The following is a 25,752-nucleotide window of genomic DNA, read 5'->3' as shown; positions in this document are numbered from 1 at the left end:
CTTTGGTATAAAGAGATGGGTACACATGTGAGCTAGCACTACACTGGATTAGGTGGAGGGGGCTGTGGAAAATACTATTATTGATCCTTTAGCTTTGGCATTTAGATAGGACTTGGGAGAGCTTAAAGGCCAGTTTCAGGAATTTTAAACTATAACTTTGACTGCCCTTTCTCCTAGACTCCAGATATCTTGGTAATATCACACTGAGAGTCAAGAATCCTGTCTACCAGGTGACAGATATTCTGCCTAATAATGAATATTGCTTAATTTCTCAGTGACTACTCCTGGAATTAATAGAAATGATTTGTTTTTATCTATCTTACAGGAAAATGGTAAGAATTAGTAAAACAAATCAGATGAGAAAATTATTCATAGTATAAATACAGTGAGATAAAACAATTTCTTCAGGCCCATAATGTTAGTTATAATATGAAAGCAGAATGGATAACCTTTATGGGAGAAGTAGATCAATTAAAACAGATCTAAAGTGAGAAAAGTGTTTGGTGATAATACCTCTTAACCATTATACCAGGGAATTTCCCTGGGAAGCCACAAAAAATTGTGATTTCACTTGAGAACCATAACCTATGTATACACATACACACACACACACACACACACACACACACACACACACACACATCTTTATATGGTCCCTGAGAGTCAGACAACTGAAATAACTGAACAACAAAAATGGCACATCTAGGTTAAGGTACTTAGTAGGCAGTTGTAGTTGCAAGTCTAGAGATTGTGTGTGTGTGTGTGTGTGTACATATATTTATATACAAACGTTTTATTTCTATTGTATATATTTCACATATACAAAATTTTGTGTATCTGTAAGTATGTGTAAGGGACCTCAGATTTAGAGCTTCTGCTATAGAGGCTTCTCTTGACAGCATTAAGAAACATTAAACTGTAGATGTCTACACAGGTGGCAGAGCACTGGTCTTTCTCTTTCTTTACATCTTAGAATTGGGTGAAACAGAACTGAGAGCCTTGTATTAACCTGAACTGAAATTTTCCTCTCCATGGCCCCTTTTCTCTTTTCCTTGCAGTATCTTAGTTCTTTTCTTTCTTTCCTTTTAATCCCCCCTTTACAATCTACTGCCCAAAGTTTCTTTCCCAGTTCTTCCCTTTCTTTCTTCCTCTCAGTTTTTGTGTTCAGTTTAGTGAGCACTAAAACCAGATTTTGTATGTGTCCTGAGTCATTTTTTTTTCTGGTTCATTTAAACTATTTTATGTTATATTATATTCTGTTATATTATATGATATCTATGTCCTCCGTTTTTATATGTTCTTCTTATGTACTCCTTTTTTTTTCCCCTCCAGAAATAGTAGCTTCTGTCCCTTTGTTTTCCTAGTGTTATCCTCATCCTTTTCTTGTATTTCCTTTCGTAAGACTTTCACAACAGAACAAACTGCCTTCAGGTCTTCTGTTTGTCTTATTTGATTCCTCCTGTGACTTCTGAAAACGTTCTGAAGGGACATTTACTTGTTTCTTTACTTTTACTTTGTTACTTTATTTCAACCTTTTTAGGATTATATTTCTGTGTTGCAGCATAAATTATTTTGGGTTGTAAATCATTATTGTCTGTCTTTTGGAATATCAGATTTCAATTTTTTTTTTTTCACTTTTGTGGAAGTTGCTACCAAGTATTATGTGGTCCCAACTGGTTCCTTGATATTTTAATTCTTTCTTCATGGTTTGCTTGCATATTTTTTTATTTGACCTGGAAGCCTTGAATTTTATTTATAACTTTCCTCGGTCTTCTCATGTTGGAGTTTACTTTCTGTAGGTGATAAGTGGATACTTTTTGTTTTCTCTTTGCCCTCTTATGCTAGTGGATCTGGGCAGGTTTCATTTGTGATTCCATGAATGTGATATCCAGTTTTTTTGTTTTGTCATCATCTTTGGGAAATTTAAGGATCCTTAAATCATCTCTTGTTGACTAGTTTTTAATAAGTAGAACCTTCCGTTAAAAAGATCTTTTGCTTTTATTCTCTTATTTCTTTTTTATATATCTGTTCCATCATTAATGTCCTTGTGCTCTAGTCTAATCTTCAAAGAGTCTATTAGTTGAGTATTGTTTTTCATTTTTTGTTTCAAGCTATTTATTCAGCTTCCAATTTTAGAACTCTTTTTCACTAAAAATTTCATTTTTTAAAATATCTTAATTTCTTTCAAATAGTCTTGTTGTCCTTTTGGCCAAGGCATTTTTTCTCTCTGAGGCTCTACATAAAGTTGATTTGGAGTTATTCTCTTTTGGTTGTACTTTTTGATCATCTTTTGGATCCATGATATTCCTTCAGAGTATTAACCTTCTGTTTAGTTATATCTTAACTTCATTTTCTAATCTGGAATTTTGTGCCAGGGCTAGGTTTTACCGCATCCTGTATTCTAAGGGTAAGTAGAGAGGGAAAGTAAAGCAGCAATGATTGTGGAACCATTTCCAAGGAATTGTTTGAAATTGAAATCACCTGCATCTTATTAGTCAGTGTTTTGTTGCCTGTTGACCCAAAACATGAATTAAGTCTTATGTTTCATTATTGTAAATTTGTTAACAAATTTTTTTGTGTGTGATCATGGTGATGAAATTACTTTTAATGACTTTTAATGCCTTACAGAATGATTATAGAGAAACACAAGAAGGATTTACACTAGCTTGAAATCAAAAAGCTCGTGCTTCTTGCTTTATAAGATGGTCACAAGAAAAAGGCTTAGTAGATTTTAAAACATTAGATGTGAATGTGAATTAATATTACAAAGGTTTATCATCAATAGCCTGGCTTCTTAATGACAAATTCTTTAGTTATGGTAACTTATGAAACAAAGAAATACAAAATGACTCTTCTACTTTTGTAGTGTGAGAATAGCAGAAAAGAAGTGAGTGAGTATTGCTAAGAATAAGACAGTTTTCAGACCATTTATAAATAACATTTCATGGAGCTTGTATTCAGCTTGTGCTCCCAAATAAGTTTACAACAAATAATTACAAGATCATCATAAAAATAATTTTTTAAAAAGTGTAACATCTATTAGAAAGATTGGAAAGGTAGATACGTTCTAAAAAGAATTCATAAAATTCTCCGAATTAAATCAGAAGATAATCAGGAGAACATTAATGACTATTGAACTACATTTCTACTTTCCTTTTTATGAAAATTATTTTGAAAAGCAGTATTACATAAAGAGATAACCTCCAAGACAAAGATGTAGTTTCTAGCCCAAATTATGACTCACGTGAACTGTGTCACAGTGGGGTAGTCACTTAACTTCTCATGCTTGAGTGTAAGTTTCAGAGTAGATATTGATCGGCTCTGTAGGATTTTTTTCATTATACTATTGAAGCCAAAGATCTGGTTCAAAAATATATTTTTTATGAGCCTAAGTTATACATAAACTGAGGGCATTTTTGATAAGAATATATAAGAAGGGAATAGGCAAGTTTTGTGCACAGTAGTTTGAGTAGAGAATAGAAATAGAGGATTGAAGAAGTAAAAAAGAAGGAAGGAGAAAAGGATATAGCCTTCTTGCTCTTGACTTTGCTATTGAAGGAAAAATCATCACTAAAATAACAGTTTTATCCTTTTATCAACTCTTCTCCAATTGGAAGATATTATTCACCCTTTTTTTTCCCTCCACTGCTATTTATTTTCTTTCTACTCCTTCAGACTGAAATCTGAAGATGCTAAACTTCCATATACTTTCCTTTTTCCACATATCCCTCAAAGGAGATGACCTTAATACCTGTCTTTTTCTCCTTGTATTGCCACTTCAGCTCAGGACCTCACCTCCTCAGTACCTTTTACCCTTGAGGCCTCTTCCCCATTCCTTTGATTGGAGAATGAATAATGGAGAGTTCCTTCTGGAACCTCCATTTAAGTAAGGTACCCAGGCTAACCATCTCTTCAGTTCCATCCTTTATTTCCTCTTGTCAAGTACCTCACTTCCTCACATTTTGGGGGCTTCCTTTTCAGTCCTAATTTGTAAATTCCTTGAGGACAAGGATTATCTTTTGTCTCTTTGTCTTGTAAGATAAAGTATACTAAAAGGTTATTGGTCTTTAAGGTTCCATGTGTATTATTAATGAGTTAGAAAAAATAAATGTTAACTCAGAAATCATTAAATTCACATTGAGGCCATCTCGGTGAAAGGGATAACAAGGTGGAAAGGGGATCTTCAATGTAAATAAGAACAGCAGCAAAGTTTTATTAAGAAATAATTTGCTATTAGGAGCCTGTCTGTGCTCTAGAGTTATGGAGGTATATTGATTCTTATTTTTCTTATAAACATTTTGTTCATGGTTAAGAACTGAAATTTCCATTAATCCTGAAGGAACTTCCTACCTTGTCACCTGAGATTGATATTTTTAAAAAATAGATATGTATGTAGATATATAAAATGTAAATATATACATACACATATATATGTATGTATGTAGACACATAAAATATTCATAAGATATGTTAAATTGGTCTTTGTTCTTTATAAAAAAGCTATTTTAAAAAATATCTTATAAGAAATGTTTATAATGAACAGATTTGTCCTAAAAGCACTTAACTACATTGTATCAATTTACTTCAAATTTTTTTTTTTAGCACAATTTGATTTACAGAGAAATTTAAATTTGTTTCTTGGGAATTTAAAACATGCTTATAAGTGACTTATTGTCATTATATTGACTATTATCTTCTTTTGTATTTCAGTATGTTTGAACGGGATTCCAGTACAGTGACTTCTAGTATGAACTCTGCACATCAGAGTAGACATCTTTTAGGATTCTCAGCTACTGAGGAGCAAGATTCAGTTTCAAGAAAAGTTGCTGGTGCCATCCAGAAAAACAATTACAGGTGATTCTGCCTGTTAAATTTTGACTTCTTAGTTGGCCTAATAAAATTAAAAAGTAGAAGTAATTTAATACTTGTTCATAAATCATAAAATTTGGTTTCTATTCTCAGCTCTACCAGTAAATTTGTTGTATGATCAAAGGCAAGTCATTTCTCCTCTCTTCCTGTTTTTCTTCATCTGTAAAAATGGGAAGATTAGAATAGATGATCTCTAAATTATATTTTCTAAATCAGCAAGCATTAAAATACCAAGTACTGTGTTGGGCATGAAAATTAAATTATCTCTGCATTCAAGAAGTTTACTTTCTAGAAGGAAGCTGTGTGTGTGTGTGTGTGTGTGTGTGTGTGTGTGTGTATGCGTGTGCACATGCATAGGCATAGAAAATAAGTAAAAGACATTATTTGGGAAAGGCAGCTGAGGGGAGGGAGTTGGAATCAAGAAATATCTCAAGCAGAAGGTGGCTGGCACCTGAAGCAAGTTTTGGATGATAGGAGAGTTTCTGAGAACAGCCCCAGCTAAAGCACAGACAGAGATAGAAGATGGAGATGAAATATCATCTTTGGGAAACTGTAAGAAAATCCATTTGGATTTTTTGAGATACCACCTAAGCTCTTTGAAATTATTTTACTCATCTGTGTTGTATAGTAGAGATTGCAATAGTTTATATGTACCTTATGAAGTTATTAAAGTTAAATGAAATTAATATTTGTAAAATACTTTGTAAACCTAAAAGTACTCTATAAGTGGCAGGCATTATGATATGATCTTCTAATTTTCCTATCTACATGTAAATGACAATTAGAAAAAAGGACTAGTGGATTTTTAGGTACAAAATGTACAAGGAAAATACTGATGCTTGTGTGACTAGTGATTTGATGTGGCTAGGAATGTGTATGGGACAGAGAGAACTGGCTTGAGTCCTGTTACTGCCCTAGTTCACCCATTCTCCTTATATTTGAGTTCTCTTTCTTTGCAGATGGAATTAGATAAAATAAATTACTATTCTTTAATATACTATGTATAGCCATAAATAAAAGGTTTCCCACCTTTTTAGGAATAAGATGAGGACTTTTAGTGCATATACTACAGGATTGCTTTTGAACATTTAAATTTAACATGCCTTCAGGATTTCCTGATTTCTTGGTAGTTCTAGTTAGAAAAGAATATGGCCTATAGTCATGTTAGAAATGTCTCCTATTAGGCAAGATCTAGCAGGAGAAATAATTATGAACTTTATTGATATTGACTGTACCAGGCTGTAATGGTTCCAGTGGAAGTAAGGATAGTTCTGATCCTTTCTTGCCATAATCTATCCCAGCCAGGAGAATTATTATCACAGCTATGGAATTCTAGGCAATATCCCCTTTACTTCATCCAAATTTATCACCTAATCCAGATCCTGGTGGCTCTTATTTGCTGGCCTTCATATCAATGAATAAACATTTATTAAATGTCTATCCGTTATATATCTGGCACACTTCTAGATGATAGAGTTACAAAGAAGGAAAAGGAAAGAGTGCTTTACTCAAGTAACTTTATGTGTTCTTATAAGACCATAGCACAATATATACTCTGTGTGTGTGTATACCAGTATAAATTGGTATATATATACCAATATAAACATAGGGACAGGCTCTGGTGAACAAATGACTTCTCCTGGTGCAGGTTAGCAGTTTCACTGTTCAGACCACTGACAGACTCTGTAACTTGGCCTGATTTAACCTAGGGAAGGTATATCACAGGTGTTAATAGCTCTGAGGCTGGCTCCCTACCTACTCTGCCATGCTTTCTTTCATAAAAATATGTTCATGTAAGCTTGAGATTATATAATTTCTCTGTGGAAATATGAAAACTCTGAGGAAGAGATAATGGCCATACCGATCTGCTTACATCATGTTCCTTCTACTATCTCTATACCTTTGTGCTGACTGTCCCCATGCCTCTAATATTCCCTAGTTTTCTTCAAGACTCAATTCAGGTGCCATTAGTAGTTTTTATCTTCTTATCTCTTAATTAGTTTCACCAAAAGAGACTGTATATTCTAGAATGTAGCATTCTGAATTTTACTTAGTGAGTTGTAAACTGAATTTTGTTTTTGTTTCAGTGAGCTTCTGAAATTTAAGGTATGTTATTTTTGCTTCAGAAGTCATCATCACTAATATTTTATCCTGGACACCTAATAGCAATAAAAATTAGAAAGGATTATAATTTTTTTGATTAAATGTATCACGATATGTGAAAATATATATTTAAATTGTTTGATATCTCTAAGAAAGAAATACATCAGTGCACTAGCCTAGTGTTATTTCTTTTCACTGTGCTCAGTATTGAAGGTAAGATGCCGGTTGTAGCTTAAAAAGCATTTTAAAGGGGCTATATTTGAATGAACATTAAAGCTGAATTTTCAGTTACCACTTACCCATCAAAGTTGTGTTTCTTCTTAATGAAGTCTATTTTATGTAATGCTCATTTAAAATAAAAGACTGATTGCTTGTGTATGAGATAAAAAATAGAGAACCAAATTTGTCCATAATTTCTGGATTTGTAGCTGCATACTTTGACTTGCCTATCATATTGTAAATGCATTATTTTTTAAAATCTTGGAAGTATGTGACAGTACAGTCTCGTATACATGCCATCACAATCTGTATTTAAGACTTTGTTCCAGAAACTTTTTAACCTCTTAGTGTGGTCTAATGTGACCATGATGGGTCATTTGTCGAGGGTGTTTTCCTTTGATAAAAAACCTCCTAGACCACAGACCATTTCAGGGTTAGTGTGTGTTTAATTGTTTCCAGATTGCACATTGGCTTATAGAGCTCACTTTTCCTTCTCCTTCAACTCCACCCAGTCTCTTTCCTAGTATTTCTCTCCTATCATAGTTTTCCTTTCCAGAAGAACATTTTTGGCTGACAGAACAAAGCTCTTTGACACAGATGTGCAGAAATCATTACTAGAATTTGTCTATCACATGGAAAGAGGGTAATAAGTCAGAAATATGTTTTCGAAGGGATTTTCAGAGTATTTGCAAGAATATATATTTTAAAATATATATATGTGAATATGTTTTTTAAATAAATAGAAACATGATGTTGGATTCTTTTTTTTTTTTCCCACTGTTCCCAATCAAATACTGTCTGATGCATTTAGAAGAGTCTACTCTTTTTGCCAAGTGATGGATTGAGTTTCTTTTCTAACCATTTAATTTTATGTTGACCTTTTAATCTCCCTGACATGTTTTTGTGCATGTGTGGCATCATCTTTCACCTGTTTTAATGGGGTAGGATGCAAAGGGGTCAAAGGAGAGAAAGAAATAATTCCTACTCACCATTTTGAGGAAATAAATCTGTTTTTGGCACAATTTTATAATTTAACCACATAGATTCACCTTATATATAATAGATCTGTTACAAATTGCATACAAATTAAATGAGTTTCTTTTGAATTTGCCCTATAAAGTTATTTTGTGAAGAAAATAATTCTTTCAAAATGTAAATAACCACCCCTTTATTGATCTCTTTTTAAAAGCCTGAGTAGTAGTATAGCTAAGTTTTATAAAGTAATAAATACATATAACAATTCCAGGCAGTACTAAGGTTGCTTTTAAGATGTATCAAAACTGCTCTGGAGAGGATAAATAGCAATAAGGTTACCACCTCTGACTCCTTATTGCTTCCACATTACTCTTCCACTCAGACCCATAAATCTCAAGTAAGCAGCTCAGGGAATTGGAAGTATTTTTTAAAGTGGTTACACTTATTACTTTTAAAATTACATATGATGATTAAGTACTACCCTAGGTATGAGCTATGCCTAAAGAAAATTGTTTTTTAAAGACTGGTCTTATAGTCCATCACTGGTGATTATAAGGGTATCACAGAAGGTCATAGAGTTTGGGACCAGATTGTCATTTGCTCTTCATATAGCTGCTATACCTACTCTTTATTCTGTCCTCTATTTTATAGTTGGCTATAGGCACTATATTGTTTTCTACATTTAATGATGGTGGTGGTTTTCCACAGCTTCTTTTATTGTAAGTTTCTGGAATCATAAGGAAACAATTGCTTGTATTTGTATATTTCAGATATGATCAATCTGTGTCTAATGACAAAGCTTTGATGGTGGTAACTGAAGAGCCACTGTTGTATATTCCTCCACCTCCTTGTCAGCCAATAATCAACCGTACAGAATCTCTCAGGTGAGTGTTGTTTGGTCTGTGTGAGAATTTCTGAAAAGTTGTCTGTAATCAGCAGTTCTCTCTGCCTGGCTTTGATTTCAAAGAGATGATTGGATCACCAATAGTATCTAGACCAGCATCTCTCAAAACTTTGGCTTATAGCATTGGTTCTTTCTTGCTATCAGAAGTTGTGGTGCAATGAACTGGCAGCACTGTGGACAAGTGAGGAAATTGCATACACCACTGTGATTACAAGTATTAATTTTACGGCGACTTTTTAATCTCCCTGCCATGTTTTGTGCCATGTACATGGTGCATGCCTACAAACACTCTCAGCACATAGTTTTGAAGAACTACTGGTTTGGGCAAGAAAAAGAAGTTAGAATGTTTCTCTGTTTTTCTTATTATCTAACAACATATATCTCATGTTCACTCAGTTTCCTCACTAATCTCTTAAGAATAGTCCCAACTATCTGTTTTCTAGGGTCGTGGTTCATTTAATTGAATTCAGTTGAGTATTAATTAAAGAGATTTCTGGGGCAGCTAGGTGATGCAGTGGATAGAGCACCAGCCCTGAAGTCATTAGGACCTGAGTTCAAGTCTGGGCTCAGATACTTAACATTTCTTAGCCATGTGACCCTGGGCAAGTTACTTAACCCCAATTACCTTAAGCAAAAAAAGAAGAAGAAGAAGAAGAAGAAGAAGAGAGAGAGAGAGAGAGACAGAGAGAGAGACAGAGACAGAGACAGAGATTTTTATGTATCAGATTCTGTATGAGGGACTGGGAATAAAAAAAACAAAAAGCAGTCCCTACCATTAAGGACCTTCCATCATGTTGGAATTGCATACTTAAATATAGCATTTTGAAATTTTAAAAATGTTCTTTGCATGAAAACTCATTATTTGGAGTTTTCAAAGGCTCTCCTTTAATTTCTTTCTGACTAGTTTTCCAAACATCTTTTTGTCACACTATGGTGAGAATTCCCAGTACTGCTCCTGCTGCTGCTTGAATTGCTATTTCCAATGTTTATGCTGGTGTTGTCGTACCATGCACTCCTGGCCAGCCCCCGCTTCTGTGTCAGAGAGCTCTCCTTCCAACCTCTCAAGTTATCTTGTCCTGGAAAAATGTCTTGCTCAAGCTTTTTGCTGGCTCTGCTGCTCCACAATTTGATTTAATGAGTTATTTTAAAGTTGTTTGGAGGAAAAATGTTGGGAGATTTTGGCTAGAATGCTCCTTCTATCATGCCATCTTCAATATTGTAATTTTCAAAGTTTTTCACACATCAATTTATAATTAGGAATCCTGAAATATGTTAAGTTCCCTCAAACCTTTGAGATACTTGCTTGCACAGTTCAAAAGCAGAGGAAAACTTTGGAAACATTTTTTGTGGAAAAAAAATTTCCTTCTGTTTATACTTGGCAGGTGTTTTAACTGTGAATATCCTTTCAGTTTTGAACTTGTGATTGAGTGAGCTGCTTTATGAATATGAATGGTTTATTTAAAAGCTACATGTATTAAGTATCTTCACTTATTCAGAATGATGAGTATTGTGAAACATTAATTTTTTTTTTAAGGGTATTTAATTGAACATTTTACTTAAATAGGTTGAATCATGAACTTCGAGGATGGGTTCATAGACATGAAGTAGAGAGGACCAAGTCGAGAAGAATGTCAAATAGTCAGCAACAGAAAACACGTGTTCTACAGGTATCTTTTGATTTTTTTTATGACAAAAAGAAAACAGTTTATCTTCATTTCTTTGCTATCAAAGCACTACACATATTGTGCATATAGTCAGCTTTAAAATTATGTGGGTACTAAAGGGAGGTATTGTCCAGGAGTGGAAAGGGTACTGATTGTGAAAAACCCTCTCTCCCCATTACCACAAGTGTCATAGGCAAGTCATTGAACCTCTTTGAGCAAATTTCTCCTTATGTAAAAAGTTTGATTATATCAGGAGTTTTTAACTTGGTCAATAAAATTGTTTCTAAAACTTTTTTCTTGATAACTAATTCAGTATAATTGTTTTCCTTTGTAGTCCTGTATATTTTATTTTACTCATTTAAAAAATTGTTTTGAAAACAGTTCATGACCAAAAAAAGATTAAGCTCTGGTTGATCTCCTAAAGCCCAGGTATCATCACACTTTGATTCTAAGATTATCCACTGTCTGAATCCTTAATTCTTTTTTCTTCCTGTTATCTCCTTTTGGTGATTTCATTGATTACTAGTATCTTTATTGAGGTTTGCCAGTCTTTAAGAATGAAGGTAAAATTAAAATTAGGTTATTTAGTTAATTGTGATGAATTCTGGAATTAGATTTAGTAAGAATATTATTTAAGCAGTTATCTTAATTGCATTGTGTTGCATTAATTGAGAATGTTAATTTATTAGTTATTCCTCCCTACCCCTCTGTCTTTTTCTCCTTTCTTTTCTCTCTTTCTTCCTCCCTCCCCTTTCTTTCCTTTTTTTTTCTTCTTCCACTTTCTTTCCTTCCTTACTTTCTGTAATAGATTGGGTAACTTTTTAGTACAGGGAAAAACATTTAGCAGCATAGTTAATTTGTCTAATGTCCTGGCATGAATGAATAAATACACATTCATTGAGTACTTTTGTATTTATTAGGTAAGTATTGTATTTATCACTTGGAGTACAAAGAAAAGACAAAAGAGTCTTGGAGTACAAAGACAAGACAATCCCTGGCCTCAAGAAGCTCACTTTTTTTTTTTTTTAAAGCTTTTTTAAATAGCTTAATAGTATTTCATTTAATAGTATTTTTTTCTAATTACATGTAAAGATAGTTTTCAACATTCATTTTTGTAAGATTTTGAGTTCCAAATTTTTTTCTCCCTCTTCCTTTCTCCCTCCCCAAGACAACAAGCAATCTGATATAGGTACAATCATTTTAAACATATTTTCACATTTGTCATGTTATGAAAAAAAAAAAAACAAAAATAAAAGGGTAACCACAGGAAAGAAAAAAACAAAAACAAAGGTGAAAATAGTATGCTTCGATGTATATTGCCTCCATAGTTCTTTCATTGGATGAAGATGACATTTTTCATCCCAAGTCTGTTGGAATTGTCTTGGATCACTGTATTTCACAGAAAAGCTAAGATCTGACATAGTTGATCATCACATAACCCTGCTATTAATGTGAACTGTATTCTCCTGGTTCTGTTCATTAAGAAGCTCACACTCAAATGAGGGACACTAAAAGACAGGGGTTCTGTTTTTTAAAAGCAGATGTAATGAATGTTCTTTAGTGTAACTTCTATTGATAAAACCTAGTCTATTTCTGATATTGAGTTGACAGTTCAATCAAAGTTACTTTGGCAATGAAAATTGTTTCCAAGGCTCTTGGACTTAACCTTCTAATTACTTGCAATTACTCACTGGTTAGTGGTGGTGGTGGAAATGTCACTTTTCTGCTCTATAAAAGTTGTTCCCTGTGATTATATAGTGATTATAGTTGTAGAACTAATAACAATCTTTGCTGCTATTTTAGGGTGTGTGGGTAAAGGGCCCTGGGTTGCTTTCACCTGAGTCTAAGGGAAATTTTTATCTACTTGGTATATATGCTCAGCTCATGAGAATGACAAACCTTGGGCAATAGAGGTTGATAGTGATGTAGCCTTAAATGTTGTCTGCAGGAACTAGTTTGGAGGTAGGGTTGGTGGTCTGAGAGTCATTGGTATTGGCAAGGGTCTTGGGTTTAATTGCCTGTAGGGCCTCAAAGAGGTTTGTAGTTTTTATATCAAGCCTCCATCACTTTATGTGTTAGTGAAAACATATTATTCTGGTTATCTGTTCCTCAGTAAAGAAATAAGGTATTAGACTAATGATTCACATTTATCATAGAGAAGTATGCTGTGTCTAAATTTTAACTTGACAAGTTCATAGCCTTTTCTTGGTTGTACATTTCCTCCCATAATAGAGTGATAGCAAAGCAAGAACTGTAACTCCTAGACCAATGAACAGTAGTTTTCTTATAACAGAGTACTTTTGGTTTCTTCCTCTAGCATTTCTCATTTCTTTCCCGCTTTTTTTCCTTCAGCCTCCTTCAGATTCTGAAGAGACCCAAAAGTCTTATAAGGTATACTATAAAATTTTGGTGAATTACTTAACTGTGATGGTTTTTATTTTGTTTTGTTTTGTTTTGACATTTTGCCATTGCATATTTTAATTGATTCCTTTATAAATCAGATTTTATAATATTTAGCAAATAGGATAAAAAAAATGAAAGGAGGCAGCTTGCATTACTAAAAGACTATTTTTGATAATCAGACTGCCCAACTTAAAAAATCACTGGCAATTTGTGACCATTCTTTATTAAGAACTGTAGGTTATCCAGACACATTTCTTTTTTATTCTTTTTCATGCTATATGGTAGCTTCCTAACATCCTTTAAAAAAAAAAATACTCATTTTGAACTTAAATACAAATAGACAAAAAAGGGGACATTTCTATGTGTACAACACAATATAAAAACAAGATTCACTATAGAAACATGAATTTCTATTTCACACTGTTTACTTTTTTAAAAACTATGTAATAAATACTATATATCATTTTCAAAGCTACCCTGTTTTTCTTTTATAGCTTCTGAGTTTTCTTTTGTTCTCTCCTGTGATTTTTTTTCCCTTTCCATTTCTTCCTAGAGAGGGCACAAAAATGTATATATGTGAAAAATCATGTTTTACATTCCTGTTTATTTAAGTACTTTCTCTGGATATGCATAATATCTTCCTTCATAAGTCCTTTTATAGTTGATTTGATTATTTACTATACTCATAACTTGATTGCTCAAAATTGTTCTTAGAATAGTATTGTTTTTAACTGGGTACAATGTTTTTTTGCTCCTGCTTATTTCATTCTTCATTATTTCATGCAAATCTTTATATATTTTTCTAAAATACACCAGCTGCTCTTTTTTTTTTTTTTTTTTTTTTTTGTTGGCTGAGGCAATTCGGGTTAACTGACTTGCCCAGGGTCACACAGCTAGGAAATGTTAAGTGTCTGAAACCATATTTGAACTTGGGTCCTTTAGACTTCAGGGCTGGTGCTGCCTCCTAGCCACCTAGCTGCCACCTAGCTGCCCCCTAGCTGCCCCCTCATCATTTCTTAGAGTACAGTATATTCTATTACAATCACATAGCACAGCTTATTTAGCTATTCTCTATTTCTTTGTCACCACAAAGTCTCCCCTCCAACCCCTCACTTTTTTTTTTCCCCCTAATTACCTTAGGAAACAACTAATCGTGGTATTATTATGTCAAAAGGTATACACAGTTATTTTCATAATTTTTTTTGTTTGTTTTAAAACTAGGCAGAAGAAAGGGGTAATCAAATTTCAAATCATCCAGTTTATTATGTGAAAAAAATTTGATGGGAAGTGTTTTAAGTAGTTAAAATGAGATTTGTTGGTTGTCTATATTTAAGTTTACCATACAATCTTTTAGACTCAATGTTGATAACATTATTATTTTAGCCTTCTAATATCTTATTCTACCTCCCAATTTTCCCATTTTAATCCTTTAAATACAAGTCTCAGATTAAACTTCCTTAAACACCACTGTGGTTAGGAATGCATAATCCTTTCTGAAATAGGATGTATTTTTTATTAATTAAGATTATGGAGCAAAAGTGAAGGGGGAATATGATAATATAAATCACTTGGATTGAGGAAGGAGAGTTGGTAAGTCACCCATTCCCACTTGAAATATATATCATAGGATTGTCAATTTAAACTATGAAAAGATCCTTGAGGTCATTGATTGTCATTTTATACATTAGAAACTGAGACCCAGAAAAATTAAATGGCTTGAATTTTATGGGCGAAGGAGGAGGATATTAATGCTTCTGCTTCACTCCAGTAATTGATCAGGTTAAGCTCTAGGGTAAGAGATCCCTACAGATCAGACCTGATTTTGTTACTCCTCTGTTCAAAACATTCAGTAATATCCCCTTATCTATAAGATAAAATCAGAATTACTTAGTTTGTCAAATCAAATCTTCCATAATCGGTTCCATAGTCTATATTTATAGTTTCCCTTTTTTCTATGTATGAACTCTTCTCTCTAACCAGATTGATTTATTCATATACTCCTTTAGCACAAGTCTTGTGCTTTTTTTTGGTCCAAATCCCAGTGTTTTCTCCATCTGAAATTATTGCCTCAGACTCTGTGCATGTGTAATCCCTACTCATCCTTCAAGTAAAAATTTTCATTCTTCTTCATGAAGTCTCTCTAGATTGAACGATCTCAAAATATTCCCTCCTTCCTATGAACTCAGAGCACTTATTGTCTATGATAGTCACCATATAGTTGCCCTCATTTAAAGAAAGTCATTGTAAGAAGTAGAAGGTATATCTTTTAAAAAAAATTTTTAATAGCTTTTTCCTTTTCCAAACATATGCAAAGATAGTTTTCCACATACACCTTTGTAAAAACTTGTGTTCCATATTTTTCTTCCTCCTTCCCCTCCCCCACTCTTAGTCAGCAAGCAATTCAATATAGGTTAAACATGTGTAATTCTTCTAAACATATTTCCATATTCATCAGTCTGAACAAGAAAAATCAGATCAAAAGGTGAAAAAAAAATCCACAAGGGTAAACAGCTACAAAAAAAAAAAAAAAAAAAAAAAAAAAAAGGTGAAAATACTGTTTTGATCCACATTCAGTCTCTGTAGTTCTCTTTCTGAATACAGATGGCATTTTCCATCCCAAGTCTATTGGAATTGTCTTGAATCACAAAATTGCTGAGAAGAGCTAAGTCTATCATAGTCTATCATCACATAATCTTCTTGTTATTGTATACAATGTTCTCTTGGTTCTGCTTGCTTCTTTCAGTATCAGTTCATGTTGTCTTTTCAGGATTTTCTAAATTCAGCCTGCTCATCATTTCTTATAGAGAACAATAATATTACCTTACATTTACACCATAACTTATTTAGCCATTCAATTTCTAGTGAAGAAATATCTTTTGACAAAGCATATGTTCCCATTTTTGTTTAGAAAATGTGGCTATTGTAACTAAACCCTTTACCTCACAATCATGCACTGCCTTTTGGTATGCTTTTTTTTGTGTTTGTTTTTGTTTTATGTGTTTGTCTTCATAGCTACATTGCAAATTCCTTGAGAATGAATAAATATAATGCCTTTTTCTAATATGTACCCAAATTGAAAATTGACAGATATAAGTAGGCATTTAGGAAGAGGAAAGCAACTGAATTCAGCTCCCTTTTCCTACACCCTCTTTCTAAAATAAGAAAGTGTGCAATTTAGATTTGAAAGGAAGCAGAATCAAATAGGAAGCTCACTGTGATAATATGGATAGTAGCCTTTTTAATCCAAATATTTTAATAAACCAAAACACAAAGATCCTGGCCATATTACATTTTTCTTCAAAAAAAAATCATGAAAAATCCCATTCCAGACTTTTAATTTGCAATTGGCTTCTATATTGTGGATAAATAGTTAAGACTCCTGGTCCCCTATTTATAGGGAAGAAATTGTAATAATAACCTCTTCTGATTTATTATGTTTTATTAATTAACATTTTAAGAAAGTTGAGAAAATGAGATACTGATTTGAAAAAATATTTTTCCATGTATTATATAAAAATCTTGCTATGATAATATTTTTTGTAAAGAAAAATTCAGTCTTAGACTCAATCCAATATTTAAATATTGAAGCATAGGAAGAATTTTTATATAAATTATTCTCTTCTACAAGGGTATACCAAGGTTGGGATCCCAAGATCATTTCTGACAAGCTTCTAATTATGTATTTCATCATGCTTTATTCATTATTTATTAGGGCTAATAATGAATATTTTAATTTTAAATCATCCCTACTAAGAAAGGAGGTTTTTCATCATTACAAGTTAAATAAATTCTAAACTTTTGGAAACATAAGCTACAAATGAATACTCTAGATTATATTAAATATTTTTAAAAGAAATATACAACAACTATATGCAATGCTGATGTTATATAATATTCATGATATTTAAAAATATAAAGTCAGTTTTCCTTTTGTTAAGTGATACAAATCTTAGATCTAGCATAAATAAGGATCATTTTCTTCCTTTTACACTTATTTCTCATTTACTTATTGCATCTGCAACTCAACTTTTTCTAACTCGTGACCATATTTTAGACTAGAAAAAGGAGGAAAAGAAAGTCAGCTTTTTTGTTTTTTTTTCCTTCTGCCAAAATGGCAATAGTTATTTAAAGTTAATCAATTAATAAACTTGTTACATATGCCTAGCTCTGATTTAATTTTTTTTAACTTTATTTTGTTTAATTCATCAATAGACTTTTTATTCAAAAAGACAACACACTTTTTTGGTTATAACTTAGGGAATACTAAGTTAGATATTGTGTACATCTTAAGCATACATACATTGTGTCAGTTTATCCTTTAAGGGTAATGGAATTGGAATCCTAGGTCCTAAATTTGAATATTGGCTCTGCAGCTGGTGTCAAGTTACTTAGTCATTGTGGGCTTTTTCAGTCATTCAGTCATTTTTCAATCATATCTTGACTCTTCATGACCCCCTTTGGGATCTAATTGATAAAGATGCTACAACAGTTTTTCATTTCCTTCTCAAGCTCATTTTACAGATGAGGAAACTTAGGCAACAGGGCTAAGTGCCTTGTTCACAATCACAGTAAGTGTTTGAAGCTAGATTTGAATTCAGAAAAATGAATCTTCCTGACTTCAAACCCAGCACTCTATTGTGCCACCTACCTGCCCACTATGGACTTTAAGTTTTTTTATAAATTAATTGAGGTGCTTAGACTACCTAGAGCTAACTCTAAGTTCCTAAGTCTACATTATAATTTTATTCTCTCTAGCATGGAATGGAGCTGAGTAAATTCAGTTAACAGCTTGGAAAAAGGAAAAAAAAATAATAGGTGGAACATTTTTCATAAGTAAACTTAGTTTAAGTAGTTGCAATAGGGCAATAGAAAAGATATTTTTTGAACACTAATACTAAGTGATTAATTTTGAGACTCAGATCCTTATGTAGCTTGAGATTATCTTTTGGTAAAAAATAACTTTAACATAATTATGGGCTACTTTGTGTCTTCAGAATTGGGTTATTTATCATCAATGAGTTCCTGTATTGAATTATGGTTTAGTTCGTTTGTGTGTTGAGCACTGTTAAATACATTGGACAATAAGATATGTTTTTGTAATTTCTCTTTTATATTTACTTTGCAAAACAACTATTCATACAAATTAGATTCCCAGAATTCATTACTTATGTGTATCTTAGATGTTAAAACTTGTGGAGCCTGTTGGCTAGAACACAGATGTCTTTCTTTTATGTGACATCCATTTTGATTATTTCCTTTTTTATCATAGCTGATATCCTGAGACATATTTGTTTGAGTTTCACATGTAAGTACAAGTATAGATGCTGGTGTTTTGTTAGAGAGAAATTTAAGTCTATTAAAAAGATTGTTGTTGACATAGAGACGATATATGAATATACTTAAGCAGAAAGAACTAAACAGATTCCATGAACCCTGTAATCAAGGAAAAGACCTTATTTCCTTTTTTTTGTAAAATAAAAATGATTTTTTTTATTCTTTAGAATTCTCTGGAACATGGTTCTAATTCTCAGCTGATGGCTGTGCAGTATACAGAAACAACCAGCATCAGGTAAGAAAAGGTAAAGGTTCATTAATGAAAAATTAAGCCCTTGGTGAGACACTGCCAAGTTTTCACTTTGTTTGGGAGTAAAGCATTATTGAATATTTGCTCTTTGTTAAAACAGAATAATAATAAATGAAAGCCACTGAAAAAATAATAAAGATTAGTCTTTTTTTAGTACATTAAGTACATTACAAATTTTTAAATTAATTTTTTTTGCAATTATCAAACTTTTTTTTCCCTCCTTCCTATTGCCCTTCTCTAGAATAACCAACACAAAACACTTGCAACAAATAAGTATCATCAGGTAAAATAAATTTCCCTAGTGATCATGTCTAAAGATATGTATTTTCTGCATTCACCACTTCTTTATCAGGAAGTTAGTAGTATCCCTATTTGTCTTTTTAAGTAGTCGTTGATCACTGTGTTATTAAGAGTTCTTCAAACTTTCAAAATTGTTTGTTTTTCCAATGTTGATGTTGTAGTATAAAATGTTCTCCTGATCCTTTTCATTTCCTTCTGCTTCAGTCCATGTACATCTTCCCAAGTTTCTCTTAAATTCTCTATTTTTTTATAGCACAATCATATTTGATTTTATTCATATACCATAATTGTAGTCAGCCATTTGCCCATTGATGAGCACTTTCTTTGTTTCCACAAAAAGAATTGCCATAAGTGTTTTTGTATAAATGGATCTTTTCCCTTTTACTTTGATATCCTTGTGATTTTACTAATGGGTTTGCTGGATCAAAGGGTGCATTTACGTTCCTACATGGAGAATGATAGAACTTCCTCATCATTAGGGCAATTAGAAGGAATATATACAGATAGAAGCTACAGATGCGAGTTGAATATGAAGAGATATCTTTAAAAAGATAAAATTAAGAGTTGAGAGAGGAATGCACTAGGAGAAAGGGAAAAGGAGAGTTGGAATGGTGTAAATTATTTGCCATAAAAGAGGCAAGAAAAATAGAGGGGAAGAAGGAGAGGAAGGGAGTGAACTTTACTTTCATCAGAATTGACTCAAAGAGAAAATAACATACACACTCAGTATGGGTATAGAAATCTAGCTTAGCCTGTAGGAAAGTAGGAGGGGAAGAGGGATAAGAAATGAGGAGAAGATGATAGAAGAGAGATTGTATTAGAGGATTTTGAGGAGGGACAGGATGAAAGGAGAGAAAGAATTGAATAAGTGGAGAAATATAGTTAGCAATAGTAATTGAGAAAAAAAATTCTAAGCAAGTTTCACCGATAAAGACCTCATTTTCAAATGTATAGGAAACTGAATCATATTTATAAAAAATGAAAGCCCTTCTTTCATTGGTAAATGATCAAAAGATCTGAAGTATTCTGATGAACTTATTAAGCTATAGTTGTATTAAAAAATATTCTAACTCACTATTGGAGAAATGCAAATTAAAACAATTCTGAGATACTACCTTATACTTATTAGTTTGACTAATGGGCCAGAAAAGGAAAATGACAATGTTGGAGGGAATGTAGGAAAAATGAGACACTTATACATTACTGTTGCAATTGGAATCTGATTCAATCATTTTGTAGCACAATAATAATTATGCTCAAAGGGCTATAAAATCATGCATACCTTTTGACCTAACAATACCACTACTAGGTATGTCTCCCAAAAGAGATTTTTTTTTTTCTAAAAAAAAAAAGGAGAAAGAACTTATATCTACAAAAATATTTATAGTAACTCTTCTCAGGGCAAAAATTGGAAATTGAAGGGATGCCTATCAATTGGGGAATAGCTGAATAAATTGTGGTATGTGATTATGATGGAATATTATTGTTCTTTAAGAAATGATGAGTAGAATACTCTCAGAAAAACATGGAAAGTCTTCCATGAGTTCATGCAAAGTGAAATATACTGTGTACAAAGTAATAGAATAGCAATTGTGGGATGATCAGGTATGAATGACTTTATTATTCTCAGCAATACAATGATCTAAGACTATTCTGAAAAACTTAATGATGAAAAAATGCTATCCATACTCCAAAAAAGAATTCATTATGTCTGAATACAGATTGAAGCATACTGGGGCAGCTAGTTGACTCAGTGGATAGAGTACTAGCCCTGAAGTCAGGAGGACCCAAGTTCAAATCTGGTCTCAGACACTTAACACTTGCTACCTGTGTGACCCTGTAATTGCAAGTCAGATCAAAAGGTCCCATGATCCTTACAGAACAGTGGCAAAGAAAATGATAATGTCTCTTCTTTAATATCATTTCCTTTGATAAAATCATAGCATTTTCTGATGTTGAACCTGCTGTTATTTTTTTCAATCTTTTGACTTTGTTTTAATATTTCTTATTGACTTCATGAGATCATTGGCTTCTATTTGGTCCATTTGAATTTTCAGAGAGTTTATTGTTTGGGCATGGTTTTATATCTCTTACGCTAAGCTGTTAATTCCCATTCCAATTCTTTCTTGCATAGTTGTCATTTCTTTCTTTCTTTTTTTTTTCTTTTTCTTTTTTTTAACTTTCAGCCCCTTTATCTTTAGTTGCAATTGATTTTTAATTTATATAAGATATGTATAGATAACATTTCTACACCAATATGGCAAAACATATAATTTACATTAATAGTGAGTAGCTTAGTTATTGCTGTTAACTTTTTTTTTTTTAAGAAATTCACCAAATCATAATTGGCTGGCATGTTTTTGTTTTTCAGTTTACGAAATGGATAAAATAATTCAAAGGGGAAAGGAATTGTGAGGTTTGCTTTTTACAAATGATGATGGCTGATTTCAAAGCTATTATTTTGCAAAGAAAATAGCTGTATTTTATTAATAATTGTAAGCCAATATTTTTATTATATTGCCATGATTTTAGTCTCTTACTAATAGAAAAGTGGAAATATATTTTGACATCAGATTTAGAACATTTTCTGGTGTAAGACCTTGGTTATTAGATATTTTTACTTGTTTCAGATATTGATGTCTAGATAATGTTTTTGATTAATTCTGTGTTATTTCTAGTAATTAATTCTTTCTTCAAGTATATTATTGGGAAAAGATCCTTTAAATGGAAGTCTTGGTGTCCTTAAAATGAAAGACATTCAAATAAGGCATGAATATCTATCTTCATATGGAAGTAATACCTTTCTCTTTTTTTCTTGTTTACATAGGAATCCAGGGAGTGAGCTGCAAGTTTATTATGCTTCACCTAGAAGTTATCAAGACTTTTTTGATGCTATCCGAAGAAGAGGAGATACTTTTTATGTTGTGTCATTTCGAAGGGTAAGTATATTTGGTTATTTATTCATTCAATAAATACACCATCCTCTTTGTACAAAACACTGTGTGATTAGCACTATATGAGATAAGAGATAGATTCTTATAGTAAAAGGCACAGAATGTTATGTTAGTAACAAATCATTATGTGATGAGTAACAGATTATTTGTAAGAATTAGTATCAGTTAACTAGAATCAATTAGTAAGATTAAAGTTTCATATTTGTATTACATAAAATACATATTGCTTTTTCTGTCTTTGCTTATTTCACCATCTTCAGTGTTTATCTTTTGCCTGATAGGAAGTAAGAGTGGTAAATATTCTTTTTAATTTTATTCATATTTTTTCTTTTCCTTATATGACTAATTTTGTATCATAAATTTTCGAGGTATTGGCATAGTTAGAATGAAGATATAGATTGTGTTCCTAAATTCAGGTTTAAGATGACTTTTATAAGAGAAATAATGAATAGGCTATTGGGGAACAATTAGAGGCCTATTCACAAAATCATTTCTTATTGAAGAGTATACCACATATAAGTAATTTATTTTGTCAATTAAATATTTTTGTGTAGCAATGAAGTATACATGAGATCAGGAGAAATAATGAATTAAGGGGATAAATAAAGATGGCATTAATCTAGTATTTTAAAAATACTTAAATAAAAGGTTATGTCTTTTCAGCTCATCTCAATTACCTTAGATTATAATAAATAAAAAGGAAAGAATTTATTAAATGCTCACCATGTGTGCAGCCAGCTGTGAGGTGGCACAGAGGATAGAATGCTGGAGCTGGGATTAGAAAGATTCATCTTCCTGAGTCGAGTCTTGCCAAAATACAGCAAATCACTTAACTGTGCTTGCTCCCCTCTTTTTTTTTTTTTTTTTAATCTTTAAAATGAGCTGAAAAAGAAAATGGGAGATGTTCCACTAACTTTGCCCAAAAAACCACAAATGGGGTCACAAAGAATCAGATACAACTGAATATCATATTGTTAGCAACATGCTAGGCACTCTAATAAGCACTGAGGATAGATACACATTCAAGATAAATTCTTATCCTCCAAAAGCTTACATTCTAATGGAGAAGATAACACAGATAAAGATTAGAGGGTAAGAACATGTGGTTTCATCTGAAAACTCATTCATACTACAAGTGATTGATATTCTCTTTCTTTTCCAAGAACAGTAGTGTTCATTTGATTATTGTTCTCAGACTACAGAGAAAACGAAGTGACATGGCAGATTTGAAGCCAGCTATATAAAAAAAAACTATTACCAATAAGAAAGACGTGGCTCCAAAGCAAGAGCTGGAGGAATGGGTCAGAAGTGGGTAGTGAATAGCAATAAATGTGACAAATAGACAAAAATTAGCAAGAAGAAAAACTTTCTTGGGAAAGGCTTCATGACAAAACTATCAGAGAGGCTGATAACAAAAATATTGAGAAAATGACCCAGTATAATGGATAAATATTTTAGAGTGAAATAAAATTATTTAATAACTAGTGATAAAGGAGAAAGGATGATAGCAGTTATCTTAATTTAGAAACTTTAACTGAACTGATTAAAGGATTAAAAAATATAATAAAGAAATTGTAATAATATAATATATATAATAATTGTAATAAGAAATAAAGTTAGAATGAAGACAGAATTCTGAATTCTCAAAGGATAAATGAAATATTATAAATAAAAATAGAGATTTTTAACTATATGATAGAAAATCTCTCCATAACAGTACATTGTCTAGAAAAGATGATGGCAGATTTAAAATTAGAAAATGCAAAAGTAGAAGGAAAATTTAAAAAAAACAAAAGCAAGCAAAATTAAAACACACAAAATCTTTAAAACCCTTGAGAACTAACTTTAAAGAAAGAACCTCTATATAGAAACAATCTAAAAATTTTTCATTGTTGAAGTTCAAGTAAACTGAGGCACAAAGATTTGAACATGATCAATTTATTAGCAAAGTATAAATTTGCCAATAGCCTCCTAAGAAATCTACAACCCCAAATGAGGACTGACAAATCATTTTTATAGACATTAAGAGGTCTTTCCAAAAAATAGAAGGTACCATCATAGAAGGGAAAAACGCTATTGTTTACAAAGTCAGAAACATGAAAGATGTAGAAAACAATATGATTGGTTGGAAATTGGGAATGTGTGGCAAGCCACTTCCCTTCCCATCTTATTACTAGGAAATTCTAATTGATTAGTCCACCTGCAGGAATAAGTAATGGCATATAAATAACAGATCTCTTCTAATTTCAGATGTCATAGAGATGAGGCTTCCTTTTATTAACGTAATATATAGGAAAACCCAACTTTTAAACAACTCAGGGAGGAAGTATATGAACCTATGTACTTCTGAACTTAACTAAAGACAAAGAAATGTGACTTAGGCATTTATACAAAATATTGACTATAATACAGAGCAAAGTCAGTTACAAAAATGGAGACAAATATCAACTTGATTTTCTTAAATCATAGTTCTTTGAAAAAGAAAACACAGTGAACCTAATGACTGTTTTAGAAAATCATGTGTCCCCGAAATACATGATAAATACTGGAACTGGATGGGAAAATAGAGTTCAGTAGGCTCTAGGTACAGAAACAGAAAGAAACTCTTAAGTTTGACTTACTTTGATAACACATAGGATCAAGGTTCAGAACTCTCTCATTACACATTAACAACAAGGAGAAACCTCTTCATATCAAAAAGGAAAACAGTATAAATGGCACCATCAATTAAAGAAACAATTAGAATAAGATATGATGAAAAATAAAGGAGAAAATTTTATACCTCAAATAAATTCTAAAGTTAGGCATAATTATCAGGGAAACAAAATGGATTTTTTAGCAAATCCAATTTGTCATTCCCTTAAAAAAATTTTTTTTTTGAAACTATAAGAAGTGGATGTTAAAAAGAAATTGGATCTGAAAATTTGTTAAAATGAAAGAAAGCCAAATACAGATAACAACCAAAGATATGAAATTTAGTTTCATATGATTTCAGGGCTGTATAAGTCTATTTAACAAACAAAACTTAACATTCCCTCATTAATGAAGTAATATTTTATGGGATGGAATTCCTAGAAGAAAGTCTTTTGCATGGGAAGGGGTCTAGGGTGGAGGGGGAATGGGTTCTTGCCTAGTCAGCATACCAGAAGAGGTACAAATGCTACTTTTCAGTGTCTCACCATGCCTTTGAGGCTTGAGAGAATGGAAGGAAAAATATTTTTTTGGATCAAGACCTAGGTAGAGAAATGAGGGGTGGAAATTACTTGTTTGAAGTAAATTCTTTGCTTTACTTTCAAAACTGTTCAGCTTATCAGGACTTGCTTCTGAGTTGTCTTTTGTTTTGAGCATTTAAAAAAATGTGACAATGAATCTCTTTTGGTGGGGATATGGTTACCTTCTTTCCTTCAACATCTCCTTTTTTCTCCCTCCTTCCTAGATACACATACATTAAAAATCACAAGAAAGGGAAAAAATACTTTAAATCAATCATGCACAATCAAGCCAAAGCAATTCACTCACTGGCAAAAATGTCCAAAAATGTATATGTCAGCATTTTTTATTCTTTAAAAATTGTTTTTCTTTTGCTTTCCCCTTTGAATAAACAAGACAAATAATTTTCAGTTACAATTGATCTTTTTATTTGTACATATTGTTTATAACTTATCTCTCACTTTGGTAAGCTATAGAAGTTATTTCAGTTCTCCTTGAGTGAAAGAAACGTAGTACTTTATACACAAGTCATTAGATCTTTTGAATTGGATCTGCAGTTTTCACTTT

The 25,752-nt window shown here is 32.2% G+C and overlaps 1 protein-coding gene across 2 annotated transcripts in view; it reads left to right on the top strand.

Moving 5' to 3' along the window:
- The window catches only part of ATF6 (activating transcription factor 6), a 182,928-nt gene that overhangs the window by 58,124 nt on the left and 99,052 nt on the right, over nucleotides 1–25,752 (top strand). Inside the window, exons 10-15 of one of the 2 annotated variants that reach the window (XM_051999153.1) lie at nucleotides 4,711–4,854; nucleotides 8,937–9,050; nucleotides 10,635–10,737; nucleotides 13,087–13,125; nucleotides 18,639–18,706; nucleotides 21,849–21,960. In XM_051999153.1, coding sequence (XP_051855113.1) covers nucleotides 4,711–4,854; nucleotides 8,937–9,050; nucleotides 10,635–10,737; nucleotides 13,087–13,125; nucleotides 18,639–18,706; nucleotides 21,849–21,960 — 580 coding nt within the window. The remainder of the gene's footprint in view (nucleotides 1–4,710; nucleotides 4,855–8,936; nucleotides 9,051–10,634; nucleotides 10,738–13,086; nucleotides 13,126–18,638; nucleotides 18,707–21,848; nucleotides 21,961–25,752) is intronic. The other variant, XM_051999154.1, reaches the window with a different exon arrangement.

Source organism: Antechinus flavipes, chromosome 4 (genome assembly GCF_016432865.1).
Source record: "Antechinus flavipes isolate AdamAnt ecotype Samford, QLD, Australia chromosome 4, AdamAnt_v2, whole genome shotgun sequence".
Taxonomy (NCBI): domain Eukaryota; kingdom Metazoa; phylum Chordata; class Mammalia; order Dasyuromorphia; family Dasyuridae; genus Antechinus; species Antechinus flavipes.
Note: the sequence above shows the minus strand (reverse complement) of the source record. Positions and strands in the feature narration are given on the sequence as shown.